This window comes from Acipenser ruthenus, chromosome 31 (genome assembly GCF_902713425.1).
Source record: "Acipenser ruthenus chromosome 31, fAciRut3.2 maternal haplotype, whole genome shotgun sequence".
In the NCBI taxonomy this organism is placed as follows: domain Eukaryota; kingdom Metazoa; phylum Chordata; class Actinopteri; order Acipenseriformes; family Acipenseridae; genus Acipenser; species Acipenser ruthenus.
Window position 1 is genome coordinate 13839800 of NC_081219.1, and position 21121 is coordinate 13860920.

General features: G+C 40.8%; 1 protein-coding gene across 2 annotated transcripts in view; it reads right to left on the bottom strand.

The window, feature by feature from the left end:
• The window catches only part of LOC131702899 (ras-specific guanine nucleotide-releasing factor RalGPS1-like), a 122327-nt gene that overhangs the window by 91265 nt on the left and 9941 nt on the right, over positions 1 to 21121 (bottom strand). For both annotated transcript variants that reach the window (XM_059005397.1, XM_059005396.1), the window contains exons 5-7: positions 12052 to 12135; positions 5717 to 5806; positions 2852 to 2944 (exon numbers count right to left, since the gene is read on the bottom strand). In XM_059005397.1, coding sequence (XP_058861380.1) covers positions 2852 to 2944; positions 5717 to 5806; positions 12052 to 12135 — 267 coding nt within the window. The remainder of the gene's footprint in view (positions 1 to 2851; positions 2945 to 5716; positions 5807 to 12051; positions 12136 to 21121) is intronic.

Below are 21121 nucleotides of genomic sequence, written 5' to 3' on the forward strand. Positions count from 1 at the left end.
GGAACGGTAATAATCTGTTGTGGATTTGAAACAGATTGAACATAAATTACATTAGCAAAATACTCCAGACGGATGTACATTATGGTGCCATAATAAGTTATAATGTTGGAAATTGAGTTGGTTTTTGCTTAAAATACCACAGGAAGTTCTTCATTCACTTAAAAATCTACTGAAATTCAAAACACACTCGCACATAATTATGGGACAACTGAAATAATTCAATACAACAGTGACAATGTTCAGAAAGAGGCTTGTAAAATAACACATTCATCGGGAGCCATCGGAGGTTTTTTTTTTTTTTTTTTGGAGAGTTATGCTCTTTTGTTTCTTTTTTGGTAAAGTCCTGGCAAACGAATCAGATGCCCGCTAGTCTGAGCCAATACAGAGAAGTGATTAGAAATGACAAGCTGAACTGCTGCAAACAACAATTAGGGAAGCGAAGCTGATTAACCATTTCAGTACTACAGACTTGCAGGGCAACCGCACTCAAAACTGCAGTCTGTGAAAATAATACCACAATGAATAAACAAACTGAAGCACTGTGTGTGTGTGTGTGTGTGTGTGTGTGTGTGTGTGTAATATATATATATATATAGAGAGAGAATATTCAGCCCAATCTGCTCGCTGTCTTTCAATAATCAAATCCATTGAATCAATAAAACAAGGAAATCAAATCCAAACAGTGTTCCAACGTGGATTCTAGCCCCATATTACAGGTCCTAATTGTCTCAGCCCCTGACTGTCTCCTTACAGTACAGGAAGTCACAGATGCCCGTTCTCAGGGGCTCTCTAAACTGTAATGTACTTCTGTCTATTCCTCAAGCATCACCACGGCCACCACCTGTGTGCAATCTGCTTCTCTCTCTCCCTGGCCGGCCAACGAAAGAAATCCTCATCATTTCCTTGCTACGCTGCCTGACTCGCTTTGGGTTAAAACACACCTAATGAGCAGCGACGTTAACCACCGCGTCCTACATCCTGCAGGAAATACATAGAGATATACTTCCAAAGAAAGGTTTTTCGAAAGGCAGCCCACGCTGGCTTCCCTGCAATGCAAACCCTCCCAAAGCAGAACCGGAAATGGAGAGAATGCTATTGCTGTTCAGCTAGCAAACTGGCACACAGGTTTATAACTTGGGCACGGCTGTTTTCTGAGAAGATGCAGTCACGCCTTTGGTTTTTACACTGTATATAAGCACACACACATGTCTCCGAGTGTAAGCACTCCAATTTCTGAGAACAATTCTAGTTAAAGAAGTGAAGGCTGAGCTTGTACAGAGCATGGATTTTTACAGAAAAACAGCAAACCTCCTTGGGAGTACACTTCTAGGGGAATCTTGCATGAATTAATCACCATCACCATCAGTTAGTATCTGTCACCGCTGGACAAAGGATTCTCCACATTCCTGCCAAGTCTTCATCGCAAGTCTTGTATTCAGGCGATATAAATCTGAGTAAAAATAATTTCTGCCTGGAGCACACCATGACACACAATTAAGGGTCTGCTGTAGAAGCAGTTGTTGTACAGATATTACTGGAAACGCTTACATTGAGGAAAAGCCCCGTCCTGTCCCAATCATGCACTCACACTGCAAACCGTTCCCAGTTATTTTACATCATCTGTTTTATTTGATTTTATTAATTTACATTTCTTCATACATGTGTTATAAATTCAATTTACGCTTCTAAACACAGACACTTAAAAATAACTCTGATGATCTGTTACTGCATTAGAGGGGATTCCAGTACCCCAGGATAAAAAAATATATATATATGGATTGCTATCTGGAATATTGACTTCTTCCACATGGATCATCTAAGGGATGCAAAGTCCCTTTACACATATATTAGACATTTGATCCGTTTAACCCGAGCAATCTCAGCCTCAAGCTATCACAGACTGGCAGGACACAAAGTTAGTTAATTACACAGTGCATCTTACAGAGAATGTGACCGTCCCTTTAAGAGAAACGGCGAAATTCTCCTAAAAAACAGTAGTTTTGTTACAGGATACATCCACCAGATGGTGCTATGCGCGAAGCAGAAATCCATTTAGAATACAAACTAAAACAGGAACATTGAAAGAAAGCAAATTTTTGGCCAGTTTTGAAATTATCCGTCATATTAAGCCAAAGCGCCAGAGATGAACGGTAATTTAATTTAGTCTCTAAAAAACATTCATTAGCATCTAATGGATGGAGTTTATTTGATGCCAATAAAAGGTGTAGAATAAACATACAATAGATAGGGTATCATTTCTGCATTTGACTACCCTCTACTGGTATGACATAGTACTGCACTCTCTAACAGAACAGACAAGCCCTTGTTCCATCAGCATTTTCTAATGATGTAGTGGAAGTGGACTGGACAGAAACAACTCAAGAGGGACTTTGAAACAACAAGTAAATAGCAAGAGCCAAGAAGACCAAGGGACATGACTGCTGTATACCCAGACCGCCGGAAGGTGAAAGGCCAGTTTAAATATTTACATCTTCGCATTTCTGGCAACTTACTTTCGTTACAGCCTCTATATGGATTCAGCTCTGTACGTATTAAGTTTTCTTCCTGGCAAGAGGCTGTCTTTCTCTCACCAGTGATACAGTGAACCGGCTGAAAAGGCAGGAGGGTTCACCTGGCGGTTCAGTTCAGTTCTCTTAAAGCCACACCTGAGCAATACATTTGGGAGGTCCCCGATTTGTCACAATGATTTTGTAGGATATCAACTATATTAAAATAAAAATAATAAAATGGCTGTATGTTCCAGGAAGTGCTCTGGTTTCTTGTAGCTAATTAAGACATTTGACTGAGAAAGAGCCACGGGAGTATAAAGCATGTGGATGGAACCACTTACTGCCCACGTTTTGGAGAGTCTGAAAATCGGCGCACTCTGTAAGGCAGACACCACGGACACGAGAGAGTGGAGGTTGTTCAGCTCTAGCAGTTTCTGAAAAGAGAACAAAAAATTAAATGAATCGGAATCCGCAAAGCAACCAAACAACCAAGCCAAAGATTAAAAGGACAATCAGTCTTGCTATAAAAACGTAACAACTGCAATAAATGAAGGCAAGAGGACTGATGGTTTTGGAGAAGAAAGCTTCCATCAACAACTGAATTTTTACATGACAGTTCCAGATCTCAAATTCGTTTTGCACTTCTCTGGGCCCAGAGCAGTTTAATTAATATCATAGACAAGGCCCTGATATGACCTACAGTATGAATCATAAAACAATGATGAAATGCCCTTCAGATATATAAGACCCACTTAATTCTAATAAAACCAAAAATACTGTCTGCAACCGTAAGCAGAACAAAATGTGCAACAGAGATGTGGCAAACAATCCAAGTGAAACTTATGAACACACTGCAAACACATCACTCCAAAACGAAGAGGTTACGTTATTTTCAGATAATTAACACCACACTCAGAAAGCTGGCCCCCGCTCGCATGCAATAAAGCCACAGTGTAGAACGAGCGATATCTGTTCAATAGTGTTACCCAGGCTCTCAAGACAATTATCGGAGGAAGACAGCACTTTGAGCAGAGAAAGTTTCGCTACAGTAATACAACAGCGGTTGATCCATTTAACCACTAATGGCCAAAGGAGCCGCCAATACCAGGTACATTACTGACTGATGAAACAGCGAAGGGTCCAGAACCGAATGCACTTCACAAAGGCCCGTTATCTACAGGTAATGACCACCGAGGAGGGTATTGTTGCTATTATAAAACAGAAGGACCGCAGTTTAGTTTATGATGGCAACTTTTTTAGGTTAGATTTTGGATAGCTTAGCCTGCTTGGTTTCAAGACTCTAAAGTCCGGTTAGCTTTTGGAAGGCGTCTGTCTGATGATGATGATGATGATGATGATGATGATGATGATGATGATGATGATGATGATGATGATGATGATGATGATGATGATGATGATGATGATGATGATGATGATGATGATGATGATGATGATGATGATGATGATGATGATGATGATGATGATGACCGCTCAACTTGGAACCTGATTGGTTGAGATGAACCGTGGGGTTTATAAAAGCTGGCTTTATTACCCACAGGCTGGTTAGACAAGACAACGCTGAGGTCAGAAGTTCAGTTCAAAAGCAACACCTGGATCGGCTCAAACTGCTGGCTAATTAAGAGCATCATTTCCAGGATAGAAGACTAGACAAAATTACGTGACTATTACTGGCCTGGAGTTTTCACTTTATTATTACAGCACAGTGGAAAACAAGGCAGATTGTAGTTTAAGAGCCCTACAGTATGCTTATACAAGTGCACTTTCTTTAAGAGGAATAAAACAAACAACTTAGTTACTGGAAGGAGCTTTTTAAGTACTGCCCCGAATAGTCTGTGATAAGTTTTTGTTTTTCTAGTTTCGAAACGGGGGCCATGCGTGTCCAGCTGCAGTTATAAACAAGCTGTATAGTCTTTCCGCGGCTTGGTCCATTTATTTGATGTCATTTCATTTGAGCAGGAATTCATATTGTTTATGGAATTGATACTGAACCATTACAATAAAGCATCATTTCATGAGTTCCGTTACTGTGACGACTTGGCTCTCGAGAGTTAAGGAACTCCGTGTCCTGCTAAAACGCCCCCAAAAAAACCCATCCAAATTTCCAGTGAGAAAGAATCTGCAAATTCGCAGCTTTATTGAACACGACATCTCATTCTCATTTGCTTGTCGGGTTGTTAATTGTATTTTTTCCCCTCTGCTCTGTCTTTAATTACTTGGGCTTTAATCGTTTCAGCAGACAGTGATGCGAGAGCCTGGCTATGCTGTAATCTGGACCCACTCATTGTTCTGAACCTGACCCCTCAGGAGGTCTCCAGCATTGGCTGCAGGAACAGCCATTATCTAGCCCAGGAGGAACATTTCGTTTTTTTTGTCAAAATCGAAAACTGGTTTCATCATTATGCTAGCTCCTGTTCCGTACATAAAATTGTACAGCATAAGGGTTCAGCTGGCAGGACAAGCTTGTTGAAATCTATTGCTATAATGATTAGGACTGTAGCAACACGCAGCCCATTGCTAATGTCCAGTACTCCAACTGGTTTAGGTTAAACTCCACTGCTTGCCTGAATTTTTTTAATCAATCAATTTAACCATTTCATGGATGTTGAAAAAAAAAAAAAAAGCTCTTCTACTCTTTATATGGGGACATATGGAAGACGCAATGCATGACGACCTCATGTGAGACTAGTGCGTTACCTCATATGAGGCTGTCATGCTTCATTATTTAAATGCCATGACAATTAGCCCGTGTCTCTCAGTCACACATCATGCTCTCTTTGTAGTTCTTCCAACAAGATGCGCAGTATAACTCTGTTAATAAATTTATTATAACAGCTGGCAAGTTAAATGAAAAAAATATATATAAAACAAAGGAAATAAAGCAACATCTGTACAGAATACCAAGAAGAAAGGAAAATGGAGAACAAAGAAATGAGTTAACTGTCGATATACAAACAGAGGTAGAGAGAGAGAGAGCAAGAGAGATTGAGAGAGAGCGAGAGACAGCGAGAGAGATTTTGAGAGAGAAAGAGAGAGAGAGAGAGAGAGAGAGAGGGACAGACAGACAGACAGACACAGATACTGTAGGACTTGTCTATGGGTACACTGCTGTATCAGAAAAAAAGGAAAAACATACAGAACACACAGCAGTAAGAACATTAAAATGTGTAACAAGAAGTCAAGCTTACCTTCGCTAATTTTACAAAATGACTTAGTATTTCTGCGCGTATCTTTAAGGTCTGTGCCGTTAATAATTCTCGTACCACCCAGAAGCTGACCTGTAGAAAAAAATAAAACAAAAATAAAATAAAAATACTCCTCCAGTGTTATTTACCACCCACTTATTAGCATTGCTACATAGATTGAATATACACTGAAACGAGGGGCAGGCGATATTAAGATATTCTCCTGTTTATAGGATTAAAATTGACCCTAATATAACCCCAGTATCATGGAAAATGAGTTTAAACATTTCCTAACACTTTATACAATTTGTAGGTACATTTCTGTGAATTTCCGCAATTAAGCACGGTCTGTCCAAACTGCATTAACAGTTCCATCCACAAAACCAGAGGATACTGCAGAAGAATCTCAACATGTTTCAAGTGAAATGAACTCCTCGCATGTGGGATACACGGAGTACACAAAAGTTTGGAATGGAATAGGTGACACATATTTGCCTTGTGAGGAAACACTGTAATTAACTTGGGACTCGCTAATTATTTGGCATTCCTGGCCCCTGCAGTATCTCAAACCGCAAATGTGTGAAAAATGTAAAAAAAAATAAAAATAATCTTCAAAACTCTCAGAATTCAGACGACCGCACAATCCCAACAAGCGTTTCAAGATGCTTCTTCAAAAAACAAAGAAGTCTGAGGTTCAGTTTTGGTCTTGGGTTATCATTAGGACAAGAGTGACGTAAATCGGGGATCAAAGCAAACCAAAGTTTCTGTGCCAACAGACTGAAATGAGAATGACGGAAGACAAGGAAGTATTGAAACCCCTGTTGTAGCTACACTGACCGGTCTGCACTGCTACTGAAGACCATACTGCGCAGCTCCCTGCGCACTGCTCCAGTGGAAACACAGGCGACTCCACTCCAGTGTTGAAGTCTTCTGTGATCTGACCACACCGCGTAGCTCCCTGCGCACTGCTCCAGTGGAAACACAGGCGACTCCACTCCAGTGTTGAAGTCTTCTGTGATCTGGACCCCTGTTGCACACGTCGGCAGGCTCATATCGGTCATGGCCTTTGCTTTGTGCTCTTCAGTGGGGGCTTTTGGTAAAGGGACACTACGGTCACTGCAGCCACCGTGCAGAGGGACAAGCTGGTTGTGCTGGCACTCGGTATCATGCCCCTTGTGAACCCACGGAGATGCTCCTGCTTTTCATTTCACACAATTGATGTAATATATGGTCCAGTGCAGTGGTCTTCTGTGTGTTTTTGTCAGAAGGTTGAGTGTGTAATGATAATTTTTTCGGTAACACTTTGCTTCGTGTCTCTAATTACTGTGTATTTACAGAGTTACAATATACTTGGTATATAAATCTTTTTGCATGATATAACCCTAACTCCAAACTTAACCCTAACTCTTTTCAAATACAATTGCGTACTTACATCTAATGATGTAATATTGTAACTATGCATTATAACATTGTAATTATGTTCAAGTACACATGTATTTACTAAGTAACTACTATGTAAACACAGTGTGACACAATGTAAAGTGTTTCCATTTTTTCTTATGCATGTTCCAAAATGTGAACTAAAGGGAGACAAACCGAGAATGATCAAATGGCACCAAAGCTGAGACTGAGCACACAGAGTCGTAGATCACAATGGCTTTGGTTAATATAACCTGGTTTCAGCCCATCCTCCGTTCTCACTCTGCATTAAGGAGCAATCCCCTACAGTAAACTTGTCAAGTGTTCAAATATCAGCTAATCCATTCACTTGCCCTGCCAAAGGATGATCTGTGGTCTCATTCCCAGCCTTTTAGGGCCATTTTAAAGAGAAAAGCACTCATCTCTGTGCCAAATCCAAAACTGAGGATAAAACTCGCCTGGCCCAAGCAGCGCTTGATGTTCTAATGAGAAAAAAAAGGTTTAAAACTGAACCGTGCTTTCTGATGATGAGACTGAACAAATTTAAAAAAAAGGAAAGAAGATGCAAGTACAGTGAAGAAGCCAAAACAACAAGCTTGCAGCATAATCAAACACCCCACGGACTGAACATGCATCAACAGAAAGTACGAGTGGTTACTTGAGGGTCTTCTTTTAATAACAATAATACAAAAAAAGTATAAGAAAAAAGAAAATCTAAATGTGAACTTTCACTGAACCTCTGCTGCGTGAGCAGTTCCCTACAACTGGCAAATCAACCCAAATTCCTTAGATTCTGATTCCCAAGAGTGCTATCAGTGAGGGGGGGGGGGGGGGGGGGGGGGTTCCGAATTGTCTTTGACGATCATGCCTAACGACTTCAGCAGCTAAAATGTGAGCTCAGTGTGAAATAAAAAAAGGCTTTCTGTTATTATTATGAGAGAGAAATACACAAAACAGTTTTTTATTACTTTGGGACCGAAATCATTATTTATGCTGCGCTATCATAAATATCTGCTTGAGCCATACATGAGCAGGAATTCTGGAAAAGTGTCAAACGCAATTAAATGACTAACAGCTTTTTCACATGGGTTCCAGGACGTTCTTGCAGTGCTTTATATTTGGGGAACAGCTCAAGCTGTTTAAAAGACTCTAAACAAAGCTCTAATTCATGTTTTAGTACTATGTTATGACTCGCTTTTGTGTGTAAGCCTTTTTATTCAAACCAGAAATAAGCTGTTCATACAGTCCAAGAGTCAGCTCTGTGTTATAATGCAAGCGGTTTCTGGCAGAAAAAAAAAAAGGACCCAAAATGTCACAATTATATTATCTTCCAAGCATTACCCGTTTCTCATTTTTTTTCCTATGCAATTGGGTAAAACTGAGGCTGTGGAGGTCCAGTGGTTATAGGAGGCTGTGTGGTCCAGTGGTTAAAGAAAAGGGCTTGCAACCAGGAGGTCCCCGGTTCAAATCCCACCTCAGCCACTGACTCATTGTGTGACCCTGAGCAAGTCACTTAACCTCCTTGTAGTCCGTCTTTCGGGTGAGACGTAGTTGTAAGTGACTCTTCAGCTGATGCATAGTTCACACACCCTAGTATCTGTAAGTCGCCTTGGATAAAGGCGTCTGCTAAATAAACTAATAATAATAATAATAATAATAATAATAATAATAACTGTGCTCCTTCTTTTACCGCAGTGCACGGATGACTTTGACCGGCGTCAACATTGATCTCAGAAACGCAGGGTCCAGAATGTCAGAACGCAGTAGCTTTGAAAAGCTTTTTCTTTTTGGTTTTTAGAAACACTAAAAGAAACTTCAATTCAAAATGGCTTTTTCAAAGGCTGTTTGTTACTGAATTTAAGTTTATTTTGCTATGTCTTAAATTCAGCACTATTGAGTGCATCACAGTTCTCTTTAAGAAGGTCGGCGAACAAAGCCAGCAGAAAACGAAATCAAGTTGTTCAGAAGCAAAAACACACTAGAAATAACGACCGAGCTCGCTGCATTCGAACGGTTCTCCCTCGGCACCATTAAAACAGACACCGAGGACTGCGTTCCAAAAGAAACAGCATTTCATGAAACCCACAGAGGGGGGGTGCTCCTGCAAAAATAACCCAGGACGACTGCTAAGTCTAATTAAGCAGTAAAACATCATTGCAACATAACCACCACCCACATCTGTTTGCTCAGTTCTCAGCCCATTGAAACGAAACACATGCCGTCTTTTCCAAGAAAGATGCACTTTAACTGGTATCATATTGCCGCATCACTTTTTCCAAAGTGATTGCAGACAGTCACATTTGTAAGACAAAGCTCACAAGTGCAAACCGAAGGGATGAGAAGATACAGGAGGATCGCAAAGCTGCATTCGACAGAGGAGTTCTTCTGCTTTCAATGTGTGACACTGCTGCCAAAGTAAAGAGTGGAAAACAAAAACAGGGGGTTGCTCATCGAACGCCAAGAGAATCCTGGCTGGCAGGCGCCGATTAAAAAAAAAAAAAAAACAAGACCCCCAGATGTTTTTTGGAAGGATAGTTTTAATGATTTGGTTTGGTTTATTATTATGTGTTTAAAATGTGGGAATAACATGTTAAATAAATAGAATTAGAGAGAGAAACAGAGCAAGATAGAGAGATGAGAGAGAGAGAGAGAGATGAGAGAGAGAGAGAGAGAGCGAGAGAGGGAGAGAGAGAGAGAGAGAGAGAGAGAGAGAGAGAGAGAGAGAGAATTGAATATTTACAAGCTCAAAGCAATGTCACTTTTGGCAGCCCAAGCCACTGATCCTACAAGATTGATTTCTATTGTGGCTCACAATAAAAGATGTACAGAAATGGGGAGGATTTGAAGTTTTTATATAAATTCTGGTGCCAGTGATCTCTTCTGACTCGCATGACTTCAGCTTATATACGATCTTACTGAACTGTCTTTGTGTGATTCTCGCAACACACAAAAAACCTTGTGCCCCAGTTTCAAGAGGGTTCGGCACTTCGAATCGAAAACGAAGAGTAATAACAAGTTCAAAGAAGAACTGTGATAGAGGGCTACAGGGGAGAGAGGAAGAAATCAACCGGAAGGGAGTTCAGATTTGAGATCAGGGAATGGCATTGCTCTTTAAAAGGTGTCATAGTGAGGGTTTTTAAAAAAAAAAAAAAAAAAATCTTACTTCTTGTCATGAAACAAACCTGTTAGTGCGTTGCTAGTTTTTCTTCCTACTTTAATTCAGGATTTACAGATAGTTTGAGTAGACAGATCCAGAAAAAAAAACAGCTGTACAGCTGCTGTCTTTTTTACTTCCTGTGTTGAAAGTCACCTGATCGGAAGGCAGCAAGACCATTGGACCACCATCGACACAAGAAAAAACAAAATCCTTTGATAAGGTTGCTTGTGCTAATACTAGGTAAAAATAAAATGATTAAAATATGACAATAGTACGTTTCTTTTTGTTTGTAGGCTTTTCTACTGCAATTACTAAAACGTATATTTTCCGACAGTCTCTCTGGAGACCTCATTACAGATGAACTGGCCGACCCCTGACCCCACTCTCCCCTTCTCAGAAACATGAAGTATGCAGAACTTGATAACGCTGTTGTTGTTTTTCTGTCCTGACAACAACATCATTCCTGACCGATTAAACAATCTTTTCCTATTTTTTTTTTTTTTTTGCAAAAAGAAAGATATCCATAAGTTGTTCTTAAATGAAACAGCTTTGGCAGGCTTGAAACGTTGGCTTGTTTAATGTTGAGAACGACGCAACAATCATTTCAGAACAAAAGCCTGTAACGGTTCTCTTTTCGAGCTGGCTGTTGACGGATTAAACCTCCACAGCACGTGATTAATTCCAAACAGGCGCGGCCATTCCTTGGAAAACAGCTCTCCCCTTAACAACGTAAGAAAACAGAACATCATCACCTGCGGGGGGAAAAAAAAATAAATGACAACTGGGAGTTTGATTGAAAATTACAAAACCATGTTCTGAAAGCGCCTGTTTAATTTAGCTTAAGTTTTCAGTGGACACGCAACATTTGTTTGAAATTATTTCTTGGCTTTAAAAAATACATCTACTAAAAAGACAACCCATCTCGCGTGTGAACGCCACTGGAAATGTGTTTTCTTCAGACAGGATAAGGGACAGAGAGCACAGACATCCTCAGATTGAACGGTGGCGTTCTCTCCCTGCTCCTCCTTTTCTACATATGACCAGGCTAAACTGTCAATCAATTCAGCCTGATCACACTGCTCTGGGAATAAGGAGTTTGACCCTCACCTCTGATCAATAACATACAAAAACTTCAATTTGTACATTTGCAGGGTATTTTTTACCGCAAGTAGCATGCAGAGCTGCAGTTTACTGGAGTGCTAATCTAACCTGTTCAATGTTAATGTGGAAATGTAACAAACTACACCCCGAGATAGGATCGAGCCTTCTTTCGTTTTCAGTTAGAAATCACAGAAAGCTCAGTGGATTTTACTCATATCCCCGCATGATGGAAACAATGATGCTGCTTGTTAGTCCTCAGATATCTGATTGGGCTGTACGTTTTTATACATTTTACAGCACTGCAGGGACCTGACAGAATTCTTCTATTACTGGCTGGCGATTTCACATCTGTTGTTGAAACTGCCAGCAGTAAAAAAAAAAAAAAAAAAAAAAGTCTGGAATCTTTTAATATAATTTCAGCTCCTTAAACCGTATTTCATTTTTGTTAGTTTAATGAAGAATGGTTATCATCACCGCTGATAAGGCAGCCTGGTTTTTGCTACCAGGTCATCGGCGGGAATGTAGAACGAGAAGACGTTTAGCGCTTCTGTAGTTCCAGTAGCGTTTTCTGAACATTCTCATCGGGTTCCGTGCTTGGTTTTGCCCTGTTGTTGCCTATGCCGATTCCCCAGATACCCGCGGGGCTTTACAGAGCACTTGCCTGATTGAATCTTCTTGTGAACGCGACGACGTTGGGTGCAATCCTGTGCTTCTCCTTCTTATTCCACCCGCAGCTAGCCAGCTCCTGCAACCAAAAAAAACAACACACTGTGAAACTTACGTCAACTTCACCCATTTACTCGGGGGTGTGCCTCCAGGGACTTGGGTTCGAAAAGGGAATCAAGGTGCGTCTGTTTGAGAGAGGTCAGTGGTTGGTAGTAGTAGTTCACATTAACACACAATGGCTCAGATCTTGCCCAGCTGTAGCCAGTGACACTGCCCCTGACCTTCCATGAGAACTTAAACTCACAATCTACAATCCACAGACCGCTGTAATGACGCTTTCCTAATTGGTTACTGTAGTAACATTTTTTTTTTTTTTTTTTTTAGCAGGTTGTGCTGCTGAATATCTGTCAGTTGTGTTGAGGGTGGAAAGCTGAGTAGACCTTGTATGCATCTGGAATAACGTGGGTTCAATAACAGAACAGCCTGACTCTGTGGCATGTGTGTTGATAGAATGGAACTGTGGAACTAGGAGATGTATGTTCGGGAGCATTTGACTATTAAAATCAATGTGCTCTGTGCTTGTACCTGCAATCTGTGTCTGGACTCTCTATACTGCCTTCTGGCCCGGATTGACATCAAACCAGCCTGCTCATCAATACAACTAATAATATCATACAGTCACAGCACAAAACGACAAAGATCACGACCACTTCAAAAAGAAGCCACGCCTCCTTCCTACGGTCTTCAGTTTGAAAGATTTATCCATTTCCCCTCGTATTTAGGTCTTAATACCTGTTTAAACAGTGCTAATTGCCTTGAATAAATGTGCTTTTCCATCGTCTCTGAAAAATACAATCTCAAAACCCTGAGCTCCCAATGAATAAAATGACAGATGAATACTGCATCCAGTCAGCTGACTGCGAACGCCTGCTGTATGAAATGAAATTCTGAAATGAATACTCTGTGAAACAGAGTCTGTGCTTTCCATACCTGGTAGCAGCTGGGTTGCCTTTTCTGAGATCCCAAGCACTTGAAAATAATTAGAAGCTTATCTTGTCTTCTCTTCTGTTCCAAATGGAACATTAAAAATATTGTATTACAGAACCAAAAATCCTGCCTGGTAATCTAAAGCAGGCTCCTCATAAGTCAGACGCTGGTCAACATTTCCCCGTCTTTCTGATCTCCTTTGGCATGCTTCGCATACATGTTTAATACTTTCAAACCTTTGAATACATGGAAAAAAATACCTCAGATCAGCGCTGCACGTGCCAGCTTGTGCTTCAAACCTCGTCTAGACCCAGACACTGAAGGTGACCTGGGGGTTCACGGTCGGTTAAGCTTTCAATCTAGGGCTGCTGTGGGTTCCAGGTTGTGCTCTGCTTTTATTCCAATAATGATGCATCAAAGGATCATTTGAAAAGCTGGTCAAATTCATTTTAGAGGTTATTTCAATGCTCATACCCATATGTGTAAGCCCAATATTCACCTGCCAGATGGTACAACTTTTGTTTAAAAAGTTTAAATAAATAAATTCGATTAGCAGTACTCCCTCTTTTTCACAGATCACGATTACAAAACTGCACCTTGCCTCAAACTAGCCGGGCTCGTCTGCATTCCGTTACATGTCGTGGAATCCGCTGTAACCTAAGAGACACCTTCGAGTGGAATTCAGAAGGAACACATACTGTAGCGTGTATGCAGAGCAATATCAAACTTCAAACAGGAAAGCTCATGAGTGCAAACATGGTTTTGCTTTGTGTTTTGCTGCAGTCTGGAACTCGCCGACATTCATGTGCAATTATCAGGTTCACTTCAATACACACCCTTTGTAATTTACTGCCGTTTTTGCTGGCAGAGGAGTGAAACAACAGAATACGGTTTTATTCATGAACAAACCCCATCTCTCCTGATGCTCCAAGCAGCGTGTAGCGGGAACGACGTCAATTCATGGGGAAACACATTTGAAGTATTAGCAAACCGTGGATTGAGGGTCTGCCATTGAAGTGAGCTCTGGGGCCCGCGGTCCCTTCACTGTAATAAAATCTTGACATATTTACACTCTTCTCCTGGTCATTATGCATTCCTCATCGACAGCCATGTGACATCATGAGAGCTGCCTGTGGAAGCCATCGAGAGCTTGCTGGAGGAAGGCAGGTTTTGCAATCGCCCGCTGAGGACCAGAGCAATAGCGTGGGAGGCTGCCAACGACTCGTGAATCCTTATTTCGAGCCTCAAGTTCAGGTATGACTGAAAACTCCCCAGGCTCTTAATAACCAGGAGCCGTCTACAGTTGTCTCGCAGCTATAAATGCTCACTGTTAATGGTGTGCACTGATGTCATCCTGTGCTCAATTTGAAAGTAATAAAAAATACTATGTATGTGTAAAAGGACAACAATAAACACTTGGGACTCCGATTGGTACCATTGGAGGTTTTCATTATAGAATTATTGTGTTAATTGAAAAGGACATTACTATTCTAGTTAATTTATTGCATTGTCAAAAATAAGACACACATTTCTGTAACATACCTGATCTCCAAATCTCATCCATACGCATTCCTCACACATCTGTGTCTTTCTTTATTTGACATACAATTGCTTCGACAGATGATCTCAGCATACCCCAATAAAAATCCCAAACCCTACCCTGAAGCCAGTGTAAGGAACTTGTATGATTTTCCACTGTATCATTTCTGAAACAGCCGTCAAATAAAAACTGTAAAGAAATTGTTGGGCTGGGTTTGCGTTGCATCTGTTTGGGATGCTTCAACTTCAAATGTATGCATTATGAAAACAAAGGGAGTCTAATCCAAATTCGCATTCTCTTACCCTCCTAATTTAAAATACTATTTTATTTTGCATTTACCAAGTGCAAAAGCCGGTCTCACGACGACCATATGTACTCAATATTTTTTTTTTTTTTTTTTTAATCTCTCCACAAGGTTCAACCGTTCTCGACACAGTAGATGTAATAAAAGATACAGGCTGCTAAATATTTATCCTTCATGTTATGAGAATGACCCGAAAACGGCAAATGCCAGGATGGAAGCAGATAAATTCATAAACTTGTCAAGCGCTGCTTTGCTTTCTCTGGCACCACCGGACCCCGAGCGGACTGCAGACTTCAGAAAACGTCGTCTTTCTTTTTCATTTGGCACGTTTGTGACTGCAGCTATAATTTTATTTCTAAAAGAGAAAGGCAAAAATGGCATTTACAAGGATCTACTGATTAATGAAAAGTCATAACCTTGGAACTCCAGTGAAGTATAACATTGCTTTTATAACATGGGACAACTGTATTTTACATATAAAACATTTTGAAAAACTAAAATTACAGAACCCATAGGAATGCCTGTTTCAAGTAAATCAGACTCCCATTGCATAGCAGTGTGATCCATTAGTGGTTTGACTATGAGTTTAATGAGACACACCTGAGCTTGTTACCTATACACTGTGGCTAATCAAGCTCGAAGTAAAACCTGGAATGGGTGAAACTGCTGTGCAACAGGAGTCTTATTGCCATGCCTGATATTAGCAATATGGGATCACAAAAACCTGCCACTTTATTTAAATATTTTTTTTAAATATATATTTTCGATTGTGTTTTTTTTCTTCTTTAAATGCAAAAATCTCACTTGATTTCCAGCCGATGGTTCAATGACAGTATTATCCAATCCCCACTGAAATAAACACACACCCTCCCACTCCCAATTTGATTTCCCTGGGATCAATGCCTTTTCCATAGCCTGAACCTGAGCATGTGCTTTTAAGATTTCACTGAAAAAAGCTAAAAAGCTAAAAAGATTCATAGACCGCAGCACCTTTTTTTTTTTTTTAAATCTGAAGGGTGGATACAATTTCACACGCTCTGCAGTTTTCACATGTGGAGATAATAGGCGCAGCACGTTTCAAAACTCAGTGGCTTTACATGAGATTATTTAATGACTGGCGTGCACCACAAAGAAGGAAGGAATTCTTCAAATTAGCAGGTAGGTGTCGCATGAAAACAAGACCTGGGTGAAAACACAGAGCTGTTTGGCCCGGTTACAATATCAGCCTTCCAGTGGCATTTTAGAGGGGGTTCAAACCCTAAATAAAGACACATTTACCGTGAACACAGGGCTAATGAAGCTGGCCGACAAGCTCAATTATAATTGCTATACAGTGGAAATTTAAACCAACCAGACACAAGGAGAGAGGGGCTTTTTAAATGCTACTCCAGACCGCAGTGCTCCTTTTGAAACTGATGCTGCTGAAACACACAGACACTTTGCACATTTGATTGGGAGACACACCTGTGAAACGCATGGAACGTGATGGATTTGAATTCCCTCCCTAAAGAAGTCTTTTAAAACAAGGAGGAACACGAACATCAACACTGCTGTCTTTCATTAAACAGAACCCACCGTCTGGGGGCTTTTGGAAAAGGCAATTTGTTAGAGATTTATTTTCAGTGCTTTTCCTCTCATTACGAAGAACTTCACCCCCGGGGGTATTTCGCACTGAAACCAGGGGGCAATGCTGTGATGAATTTCAAATTCAATTCAAAGCTTCTGAGTGCTGCCGACGTAGAGGTTCCAACTGTGCAATAAAAAAAAGAAAAAAGAAAAGAAAATACAAATTTGCCCCTTCGTTTTATTTATTCAGCGATTATTAAAGTGCCCGGAGTTTCCAGTTAATCGAAGAAAAAAATAAATAAAAACGGAGACACTTTTAGAAACAGGTGTGCTTTTCTAATTTACTGCTACAAAGAGAAAGCACATGCAGGGTTCGAAAGATGAATAGTATTTTACAAAGAAGAAACTAAATGAGTTACCATGCAACCCGAGATAAATAACACCACTGTTTTACAAGCAAGCGGAGTCCCAAAGGACTGCGAATCATAAGGAAGCTGGCTCCTAACACACTATGGTCTATGTTTTCAAATCACATGCCAATTACCCACTTCCATAAGAAATGAATTACATGGGCAGCTTGCCCACAGTGGAAAATTGATCCCAATAACACATTAACTATAGCAATACCAGGACAGTATAAGGTTCATTTGAAGCCATTATCTTAAAATCATTCCACATTTAAAAATGTGGTGTTCCTTGCACAAAATCTAACTATAACACTAATAAGAACAGACCACACACTATGCATTATGTCATGTATTTCATGTTTCTTTAGTGGCTGGTTTCACAGACCTCAATGGAAGTTACATTAGCTAGTCCAGGATTAGTGCTGATCAGGGTCTGTGAAACCAGCCGTACCCGTTATTTATAACCAGTAATACCAATTTGTATTCATACAGTGAAATCCGCATGCATACTGCATGTGTATTGAAATGAACCTTTTTTTTCATTTCTTGTACAGTGTGTAGGAGAGGGATGTTAAAGCAAACGCTGCCAGTGTAATAAACCACTCTCTTCACTCAAGGCGACAGATTTGAATTCTTGTCACATTTTTTCAGTGGGTGTTTCGAGCTTCACTTGCACTCAACACTTCCCTGCAGCAGGAGAATACAAATCACAGAAAAACGCACAAAACCGAGCATACAGCAGAGTGTGCGCCAAGTTCATACCAGTCCCATGCTGTGCAGCGCAGAAGCAGATCTGATGCCTCCGATTCATTCCAGATTGAAGTAGTTTTTTTTCTTTTCTCCCTACTGCTACATTTTTCACCTCCCTGTACTTTTCCCATATTTCAAACATCCAAATGTATTCCCTTAAACGCTACAACCCCGCACAACAGCTCAGCAGAACCGAAGGCCAGTGGGTGTCCTCCGATCCCACAGCCAAGCCGATCGCTTCTTTACACCCAAGAGCTCGACAGCGGATGTGCGCGAGCTACCGCCCTCTGGAGGCCATCCCTGGAAGCGTCTGTTCGAGAGGATCGCCAAACGCCTTGCCAGTAGGGGGTGATGTAGCGAACTGAGAAGTAACGCAACAGTGGGAGCACTGTGTACGACCTAATCCAAAAGTGCTCCACCATGCAATTAATGGGACATTTAAAAGAAGGTTGCGCTGCAGGCAGTTGGTTTGTTTGCTGAAGCAGCTGGAATTCCTTGGGTTTCTCCTCCTCCTCAATGAAAGGTACCCCCTCCCCCGGAGAGTATATCCTCAGCTGCTAATGTTATTTTGAATACCGCATTTCCAGCAGGAATGTAATCCAACACAGAGAACACTGCAGTACTGTAAGAGGGACGCGGTGGGGTCACCATTAGCTTGCGAAAGAACGTTTTTTTTTTTTGTTTTTTTTTTTTTTTCATTTTTAATTGGCTCATTTGGGGAAAGTTGGTGGTCAAAAAAAAAAAAGTGTTTAATTACATCCATTTACTGACATTTTCATACAAACTTGTGCTGGAATCTGCTCCAAATGGCTGGGAAAATTAAAGCCATTTTCCATGGTTACCAGACTGTTTTTTTCTTTTTCAGCTTCCAGACAAACGTTTTTTTTTCTCTCGTCGGACGATAAAAGCTGTGTTTCACTACCAGCACCAATAAAACAGCGATATTACCTAAACACATGCCACGCTCATTAGAACAGCGTGGAAGACGCATTTATAAGAACAGATAATAGTGCTTGAAAAGGGAAAAGGCCTCAAAAGATGTTGGTTTCTGTCTCTCTGTATGAGCAGACAATAGCACAAGACAGTGGGCTAGATAGGGATTTACTCCAGTGTGGCAGACTAAACAAATCAAGCAGAAACCACAATCAGGGCCATATGCCATGCTCAGTTTGCAGACGGACATTTTTTGGTTAACACAATCCAAATTACAAAGAGACTGAGTAATTCCAATTGAATTGGTTTGGCGTAAACATGAATTTAATGCTCCACTCCACGTCTATTCAAAACGGAGAGGAGGCCCTGTTTGAGCTGCTCAGAGCTGGTGGTTTACTGGTTTGGGAGGCTCTGTGCTGGTTGAGGAGCTGGTTAAACCGGTCCGATAAACAAATCCCTTTACGGCAACGTTCTAAAGTGGGCTCTCTGTTGTCTTCGCTCCTGTATCTGCTAACCCTGCACGGGAGTTTATAAACCTGCTGGGTGCTCATGAAGAGGCACAGAAATATCTGTTCCAATTCCTGCTCGCCAGCAGATAATCAGAACATCAAACCCAACCATGAGTTCATCATGAACATGGACAAGGTTACCATGAACAGACACAGGGTCGCTAACATGAAGGGTTAAATACATCACTGAATGGCACTGCAGTTCATAAAATCCAAAATCATCTGAAGATAATTTAAACAGATGAACATCCTAGCCTTGTACCTTATGTATTCTGCATGTATTTAATGTATTTGTATTGATTTGTACTGTTTGTATTTAATGTATCATTGTATTTAATGTATTATGCATGGTTCCTCATTATCTTGTAAAGCGCTTTGTGATGGTGGTCCACTATGACAGGCGCTGTATAAAATAAATATTGATTGATTGATTGATTGATATGTAATTATGTTAGTGTGGGAAAAACAATCCGATTGCCTCGAAACCTGTACTATTCCCATTTTAACAAAATACATCATAGTATAGGATAGAAATACTATTGTAAACCCCGTTCATTGAGGTTCACAACACTGGTAATCCATAGCCAGCCCCGTGCATACTGAAGCACCACCGTCCCTGAACCTCCACTGAGATCCCTGACAGCAGGCTGAATGAACCTGATCCATCGATCCCAAATCAATGGAAAGACCAGCCTGTGGAAATGAGCTCCAGGTGGCAGCTGGTGTCTTATGGAGAACACAGCCCTGGACAAAAGCTTCGCTTCACCCTATAGAATGAACTCATTCTGCTTCGTAAAGTTGAATGAAATCTGCTGAATAACGTTACGCTAACATATTGAATTACACACCTCTTTGTAGTTTTCCATAACGAAAACATGACAAAAATTGAAAAAAAATGTGACATTTCGACTTTTGCGATATCATTTTGTAGTTGCTCTGATTACATGATGATGTTAAATAAAAGATCTGAAATGATGTTCATATATACATACATATCTGCTTTTGGCCACAGCTGCACAGGAAGCAGCTACAGTAGCTTCATTAAGCAGTCATGGGTCAGGAAGATACCTTCCTCTACAGGTGGCTCCAACACTGGTAACTTTATCCGTTTCACAAACCAGGAGCAGCTGTGTGAGCAATTGCTTTCCACATCTCTGGCTCTGTTCGTACTGCCAAACTGCGATTCAATTAGTTTCTTTCACTGCTTGTCATGTCAGAAGAAAGGAGTGCGAGAGGGCAGCGTCTGTAAGCTACCATTTTCCTTCTCCTCCGCCAGGACTTGACTCATCCTCTCCACCGGGCTGCGCTCCAGAGGACTGGTGATTTTACTGCTAGTCTTTTATGAATAAAAACCAGTGGAATCCACACAGGAAGCAGGCTGGGGGGGGGTGTCACTCGCTGTTTCCTCCGCTGTGGGCTTGATAAATGTGCATTAAAAGCTTGTTAAGTGAGTAGGATGCCAGCTTCTTTCATTGCATTGTTCAAGTTGGTAACTATACTGGTCACTTTGGAATAATCTCTGAAGCACATCTCAAGAAAGTGGTGTAGTCGGCACAGTTTATTGCGTCTTTGCTAGTATCAAAAGAAACCTGTTCCAATCCGTTTGTTTAAAAAAGACTTCCCGCTTGCACGGTCCGTCTCAAAACGTCCAGTGTTTATCCATGCGAATTAACTTGCCACACTAGAAAATCCAATTTTCGTGAGATAGCGAGGGTGCAATGTAGAGAAATACTAAAAAAAACTCTGAGCGAGGGTTTCACAACAGACCATCATTAACACTGATCTTGGGCTTAACATAAAATAGTTCAGGATTAGCGTCTGTTGAGCCTTAGGTAAACTGCCTTAAATGAGACTATAATCACTCACATAGTTGTGGTGTAGACACAGCTAGTTACTATTTAACTAAATGGTAATTATCATTAATGGTAACACACTTCTGTAAATACTACAGGAAACCCTCGCCTCTTCTATCCACACAGTGACGAGAGTGTTCACATTCTCAAATGTATCAAATTAAACAACCTCAGCCATTTTCATAAAACAAAGACGGGGAAATATTGAAGCTACTG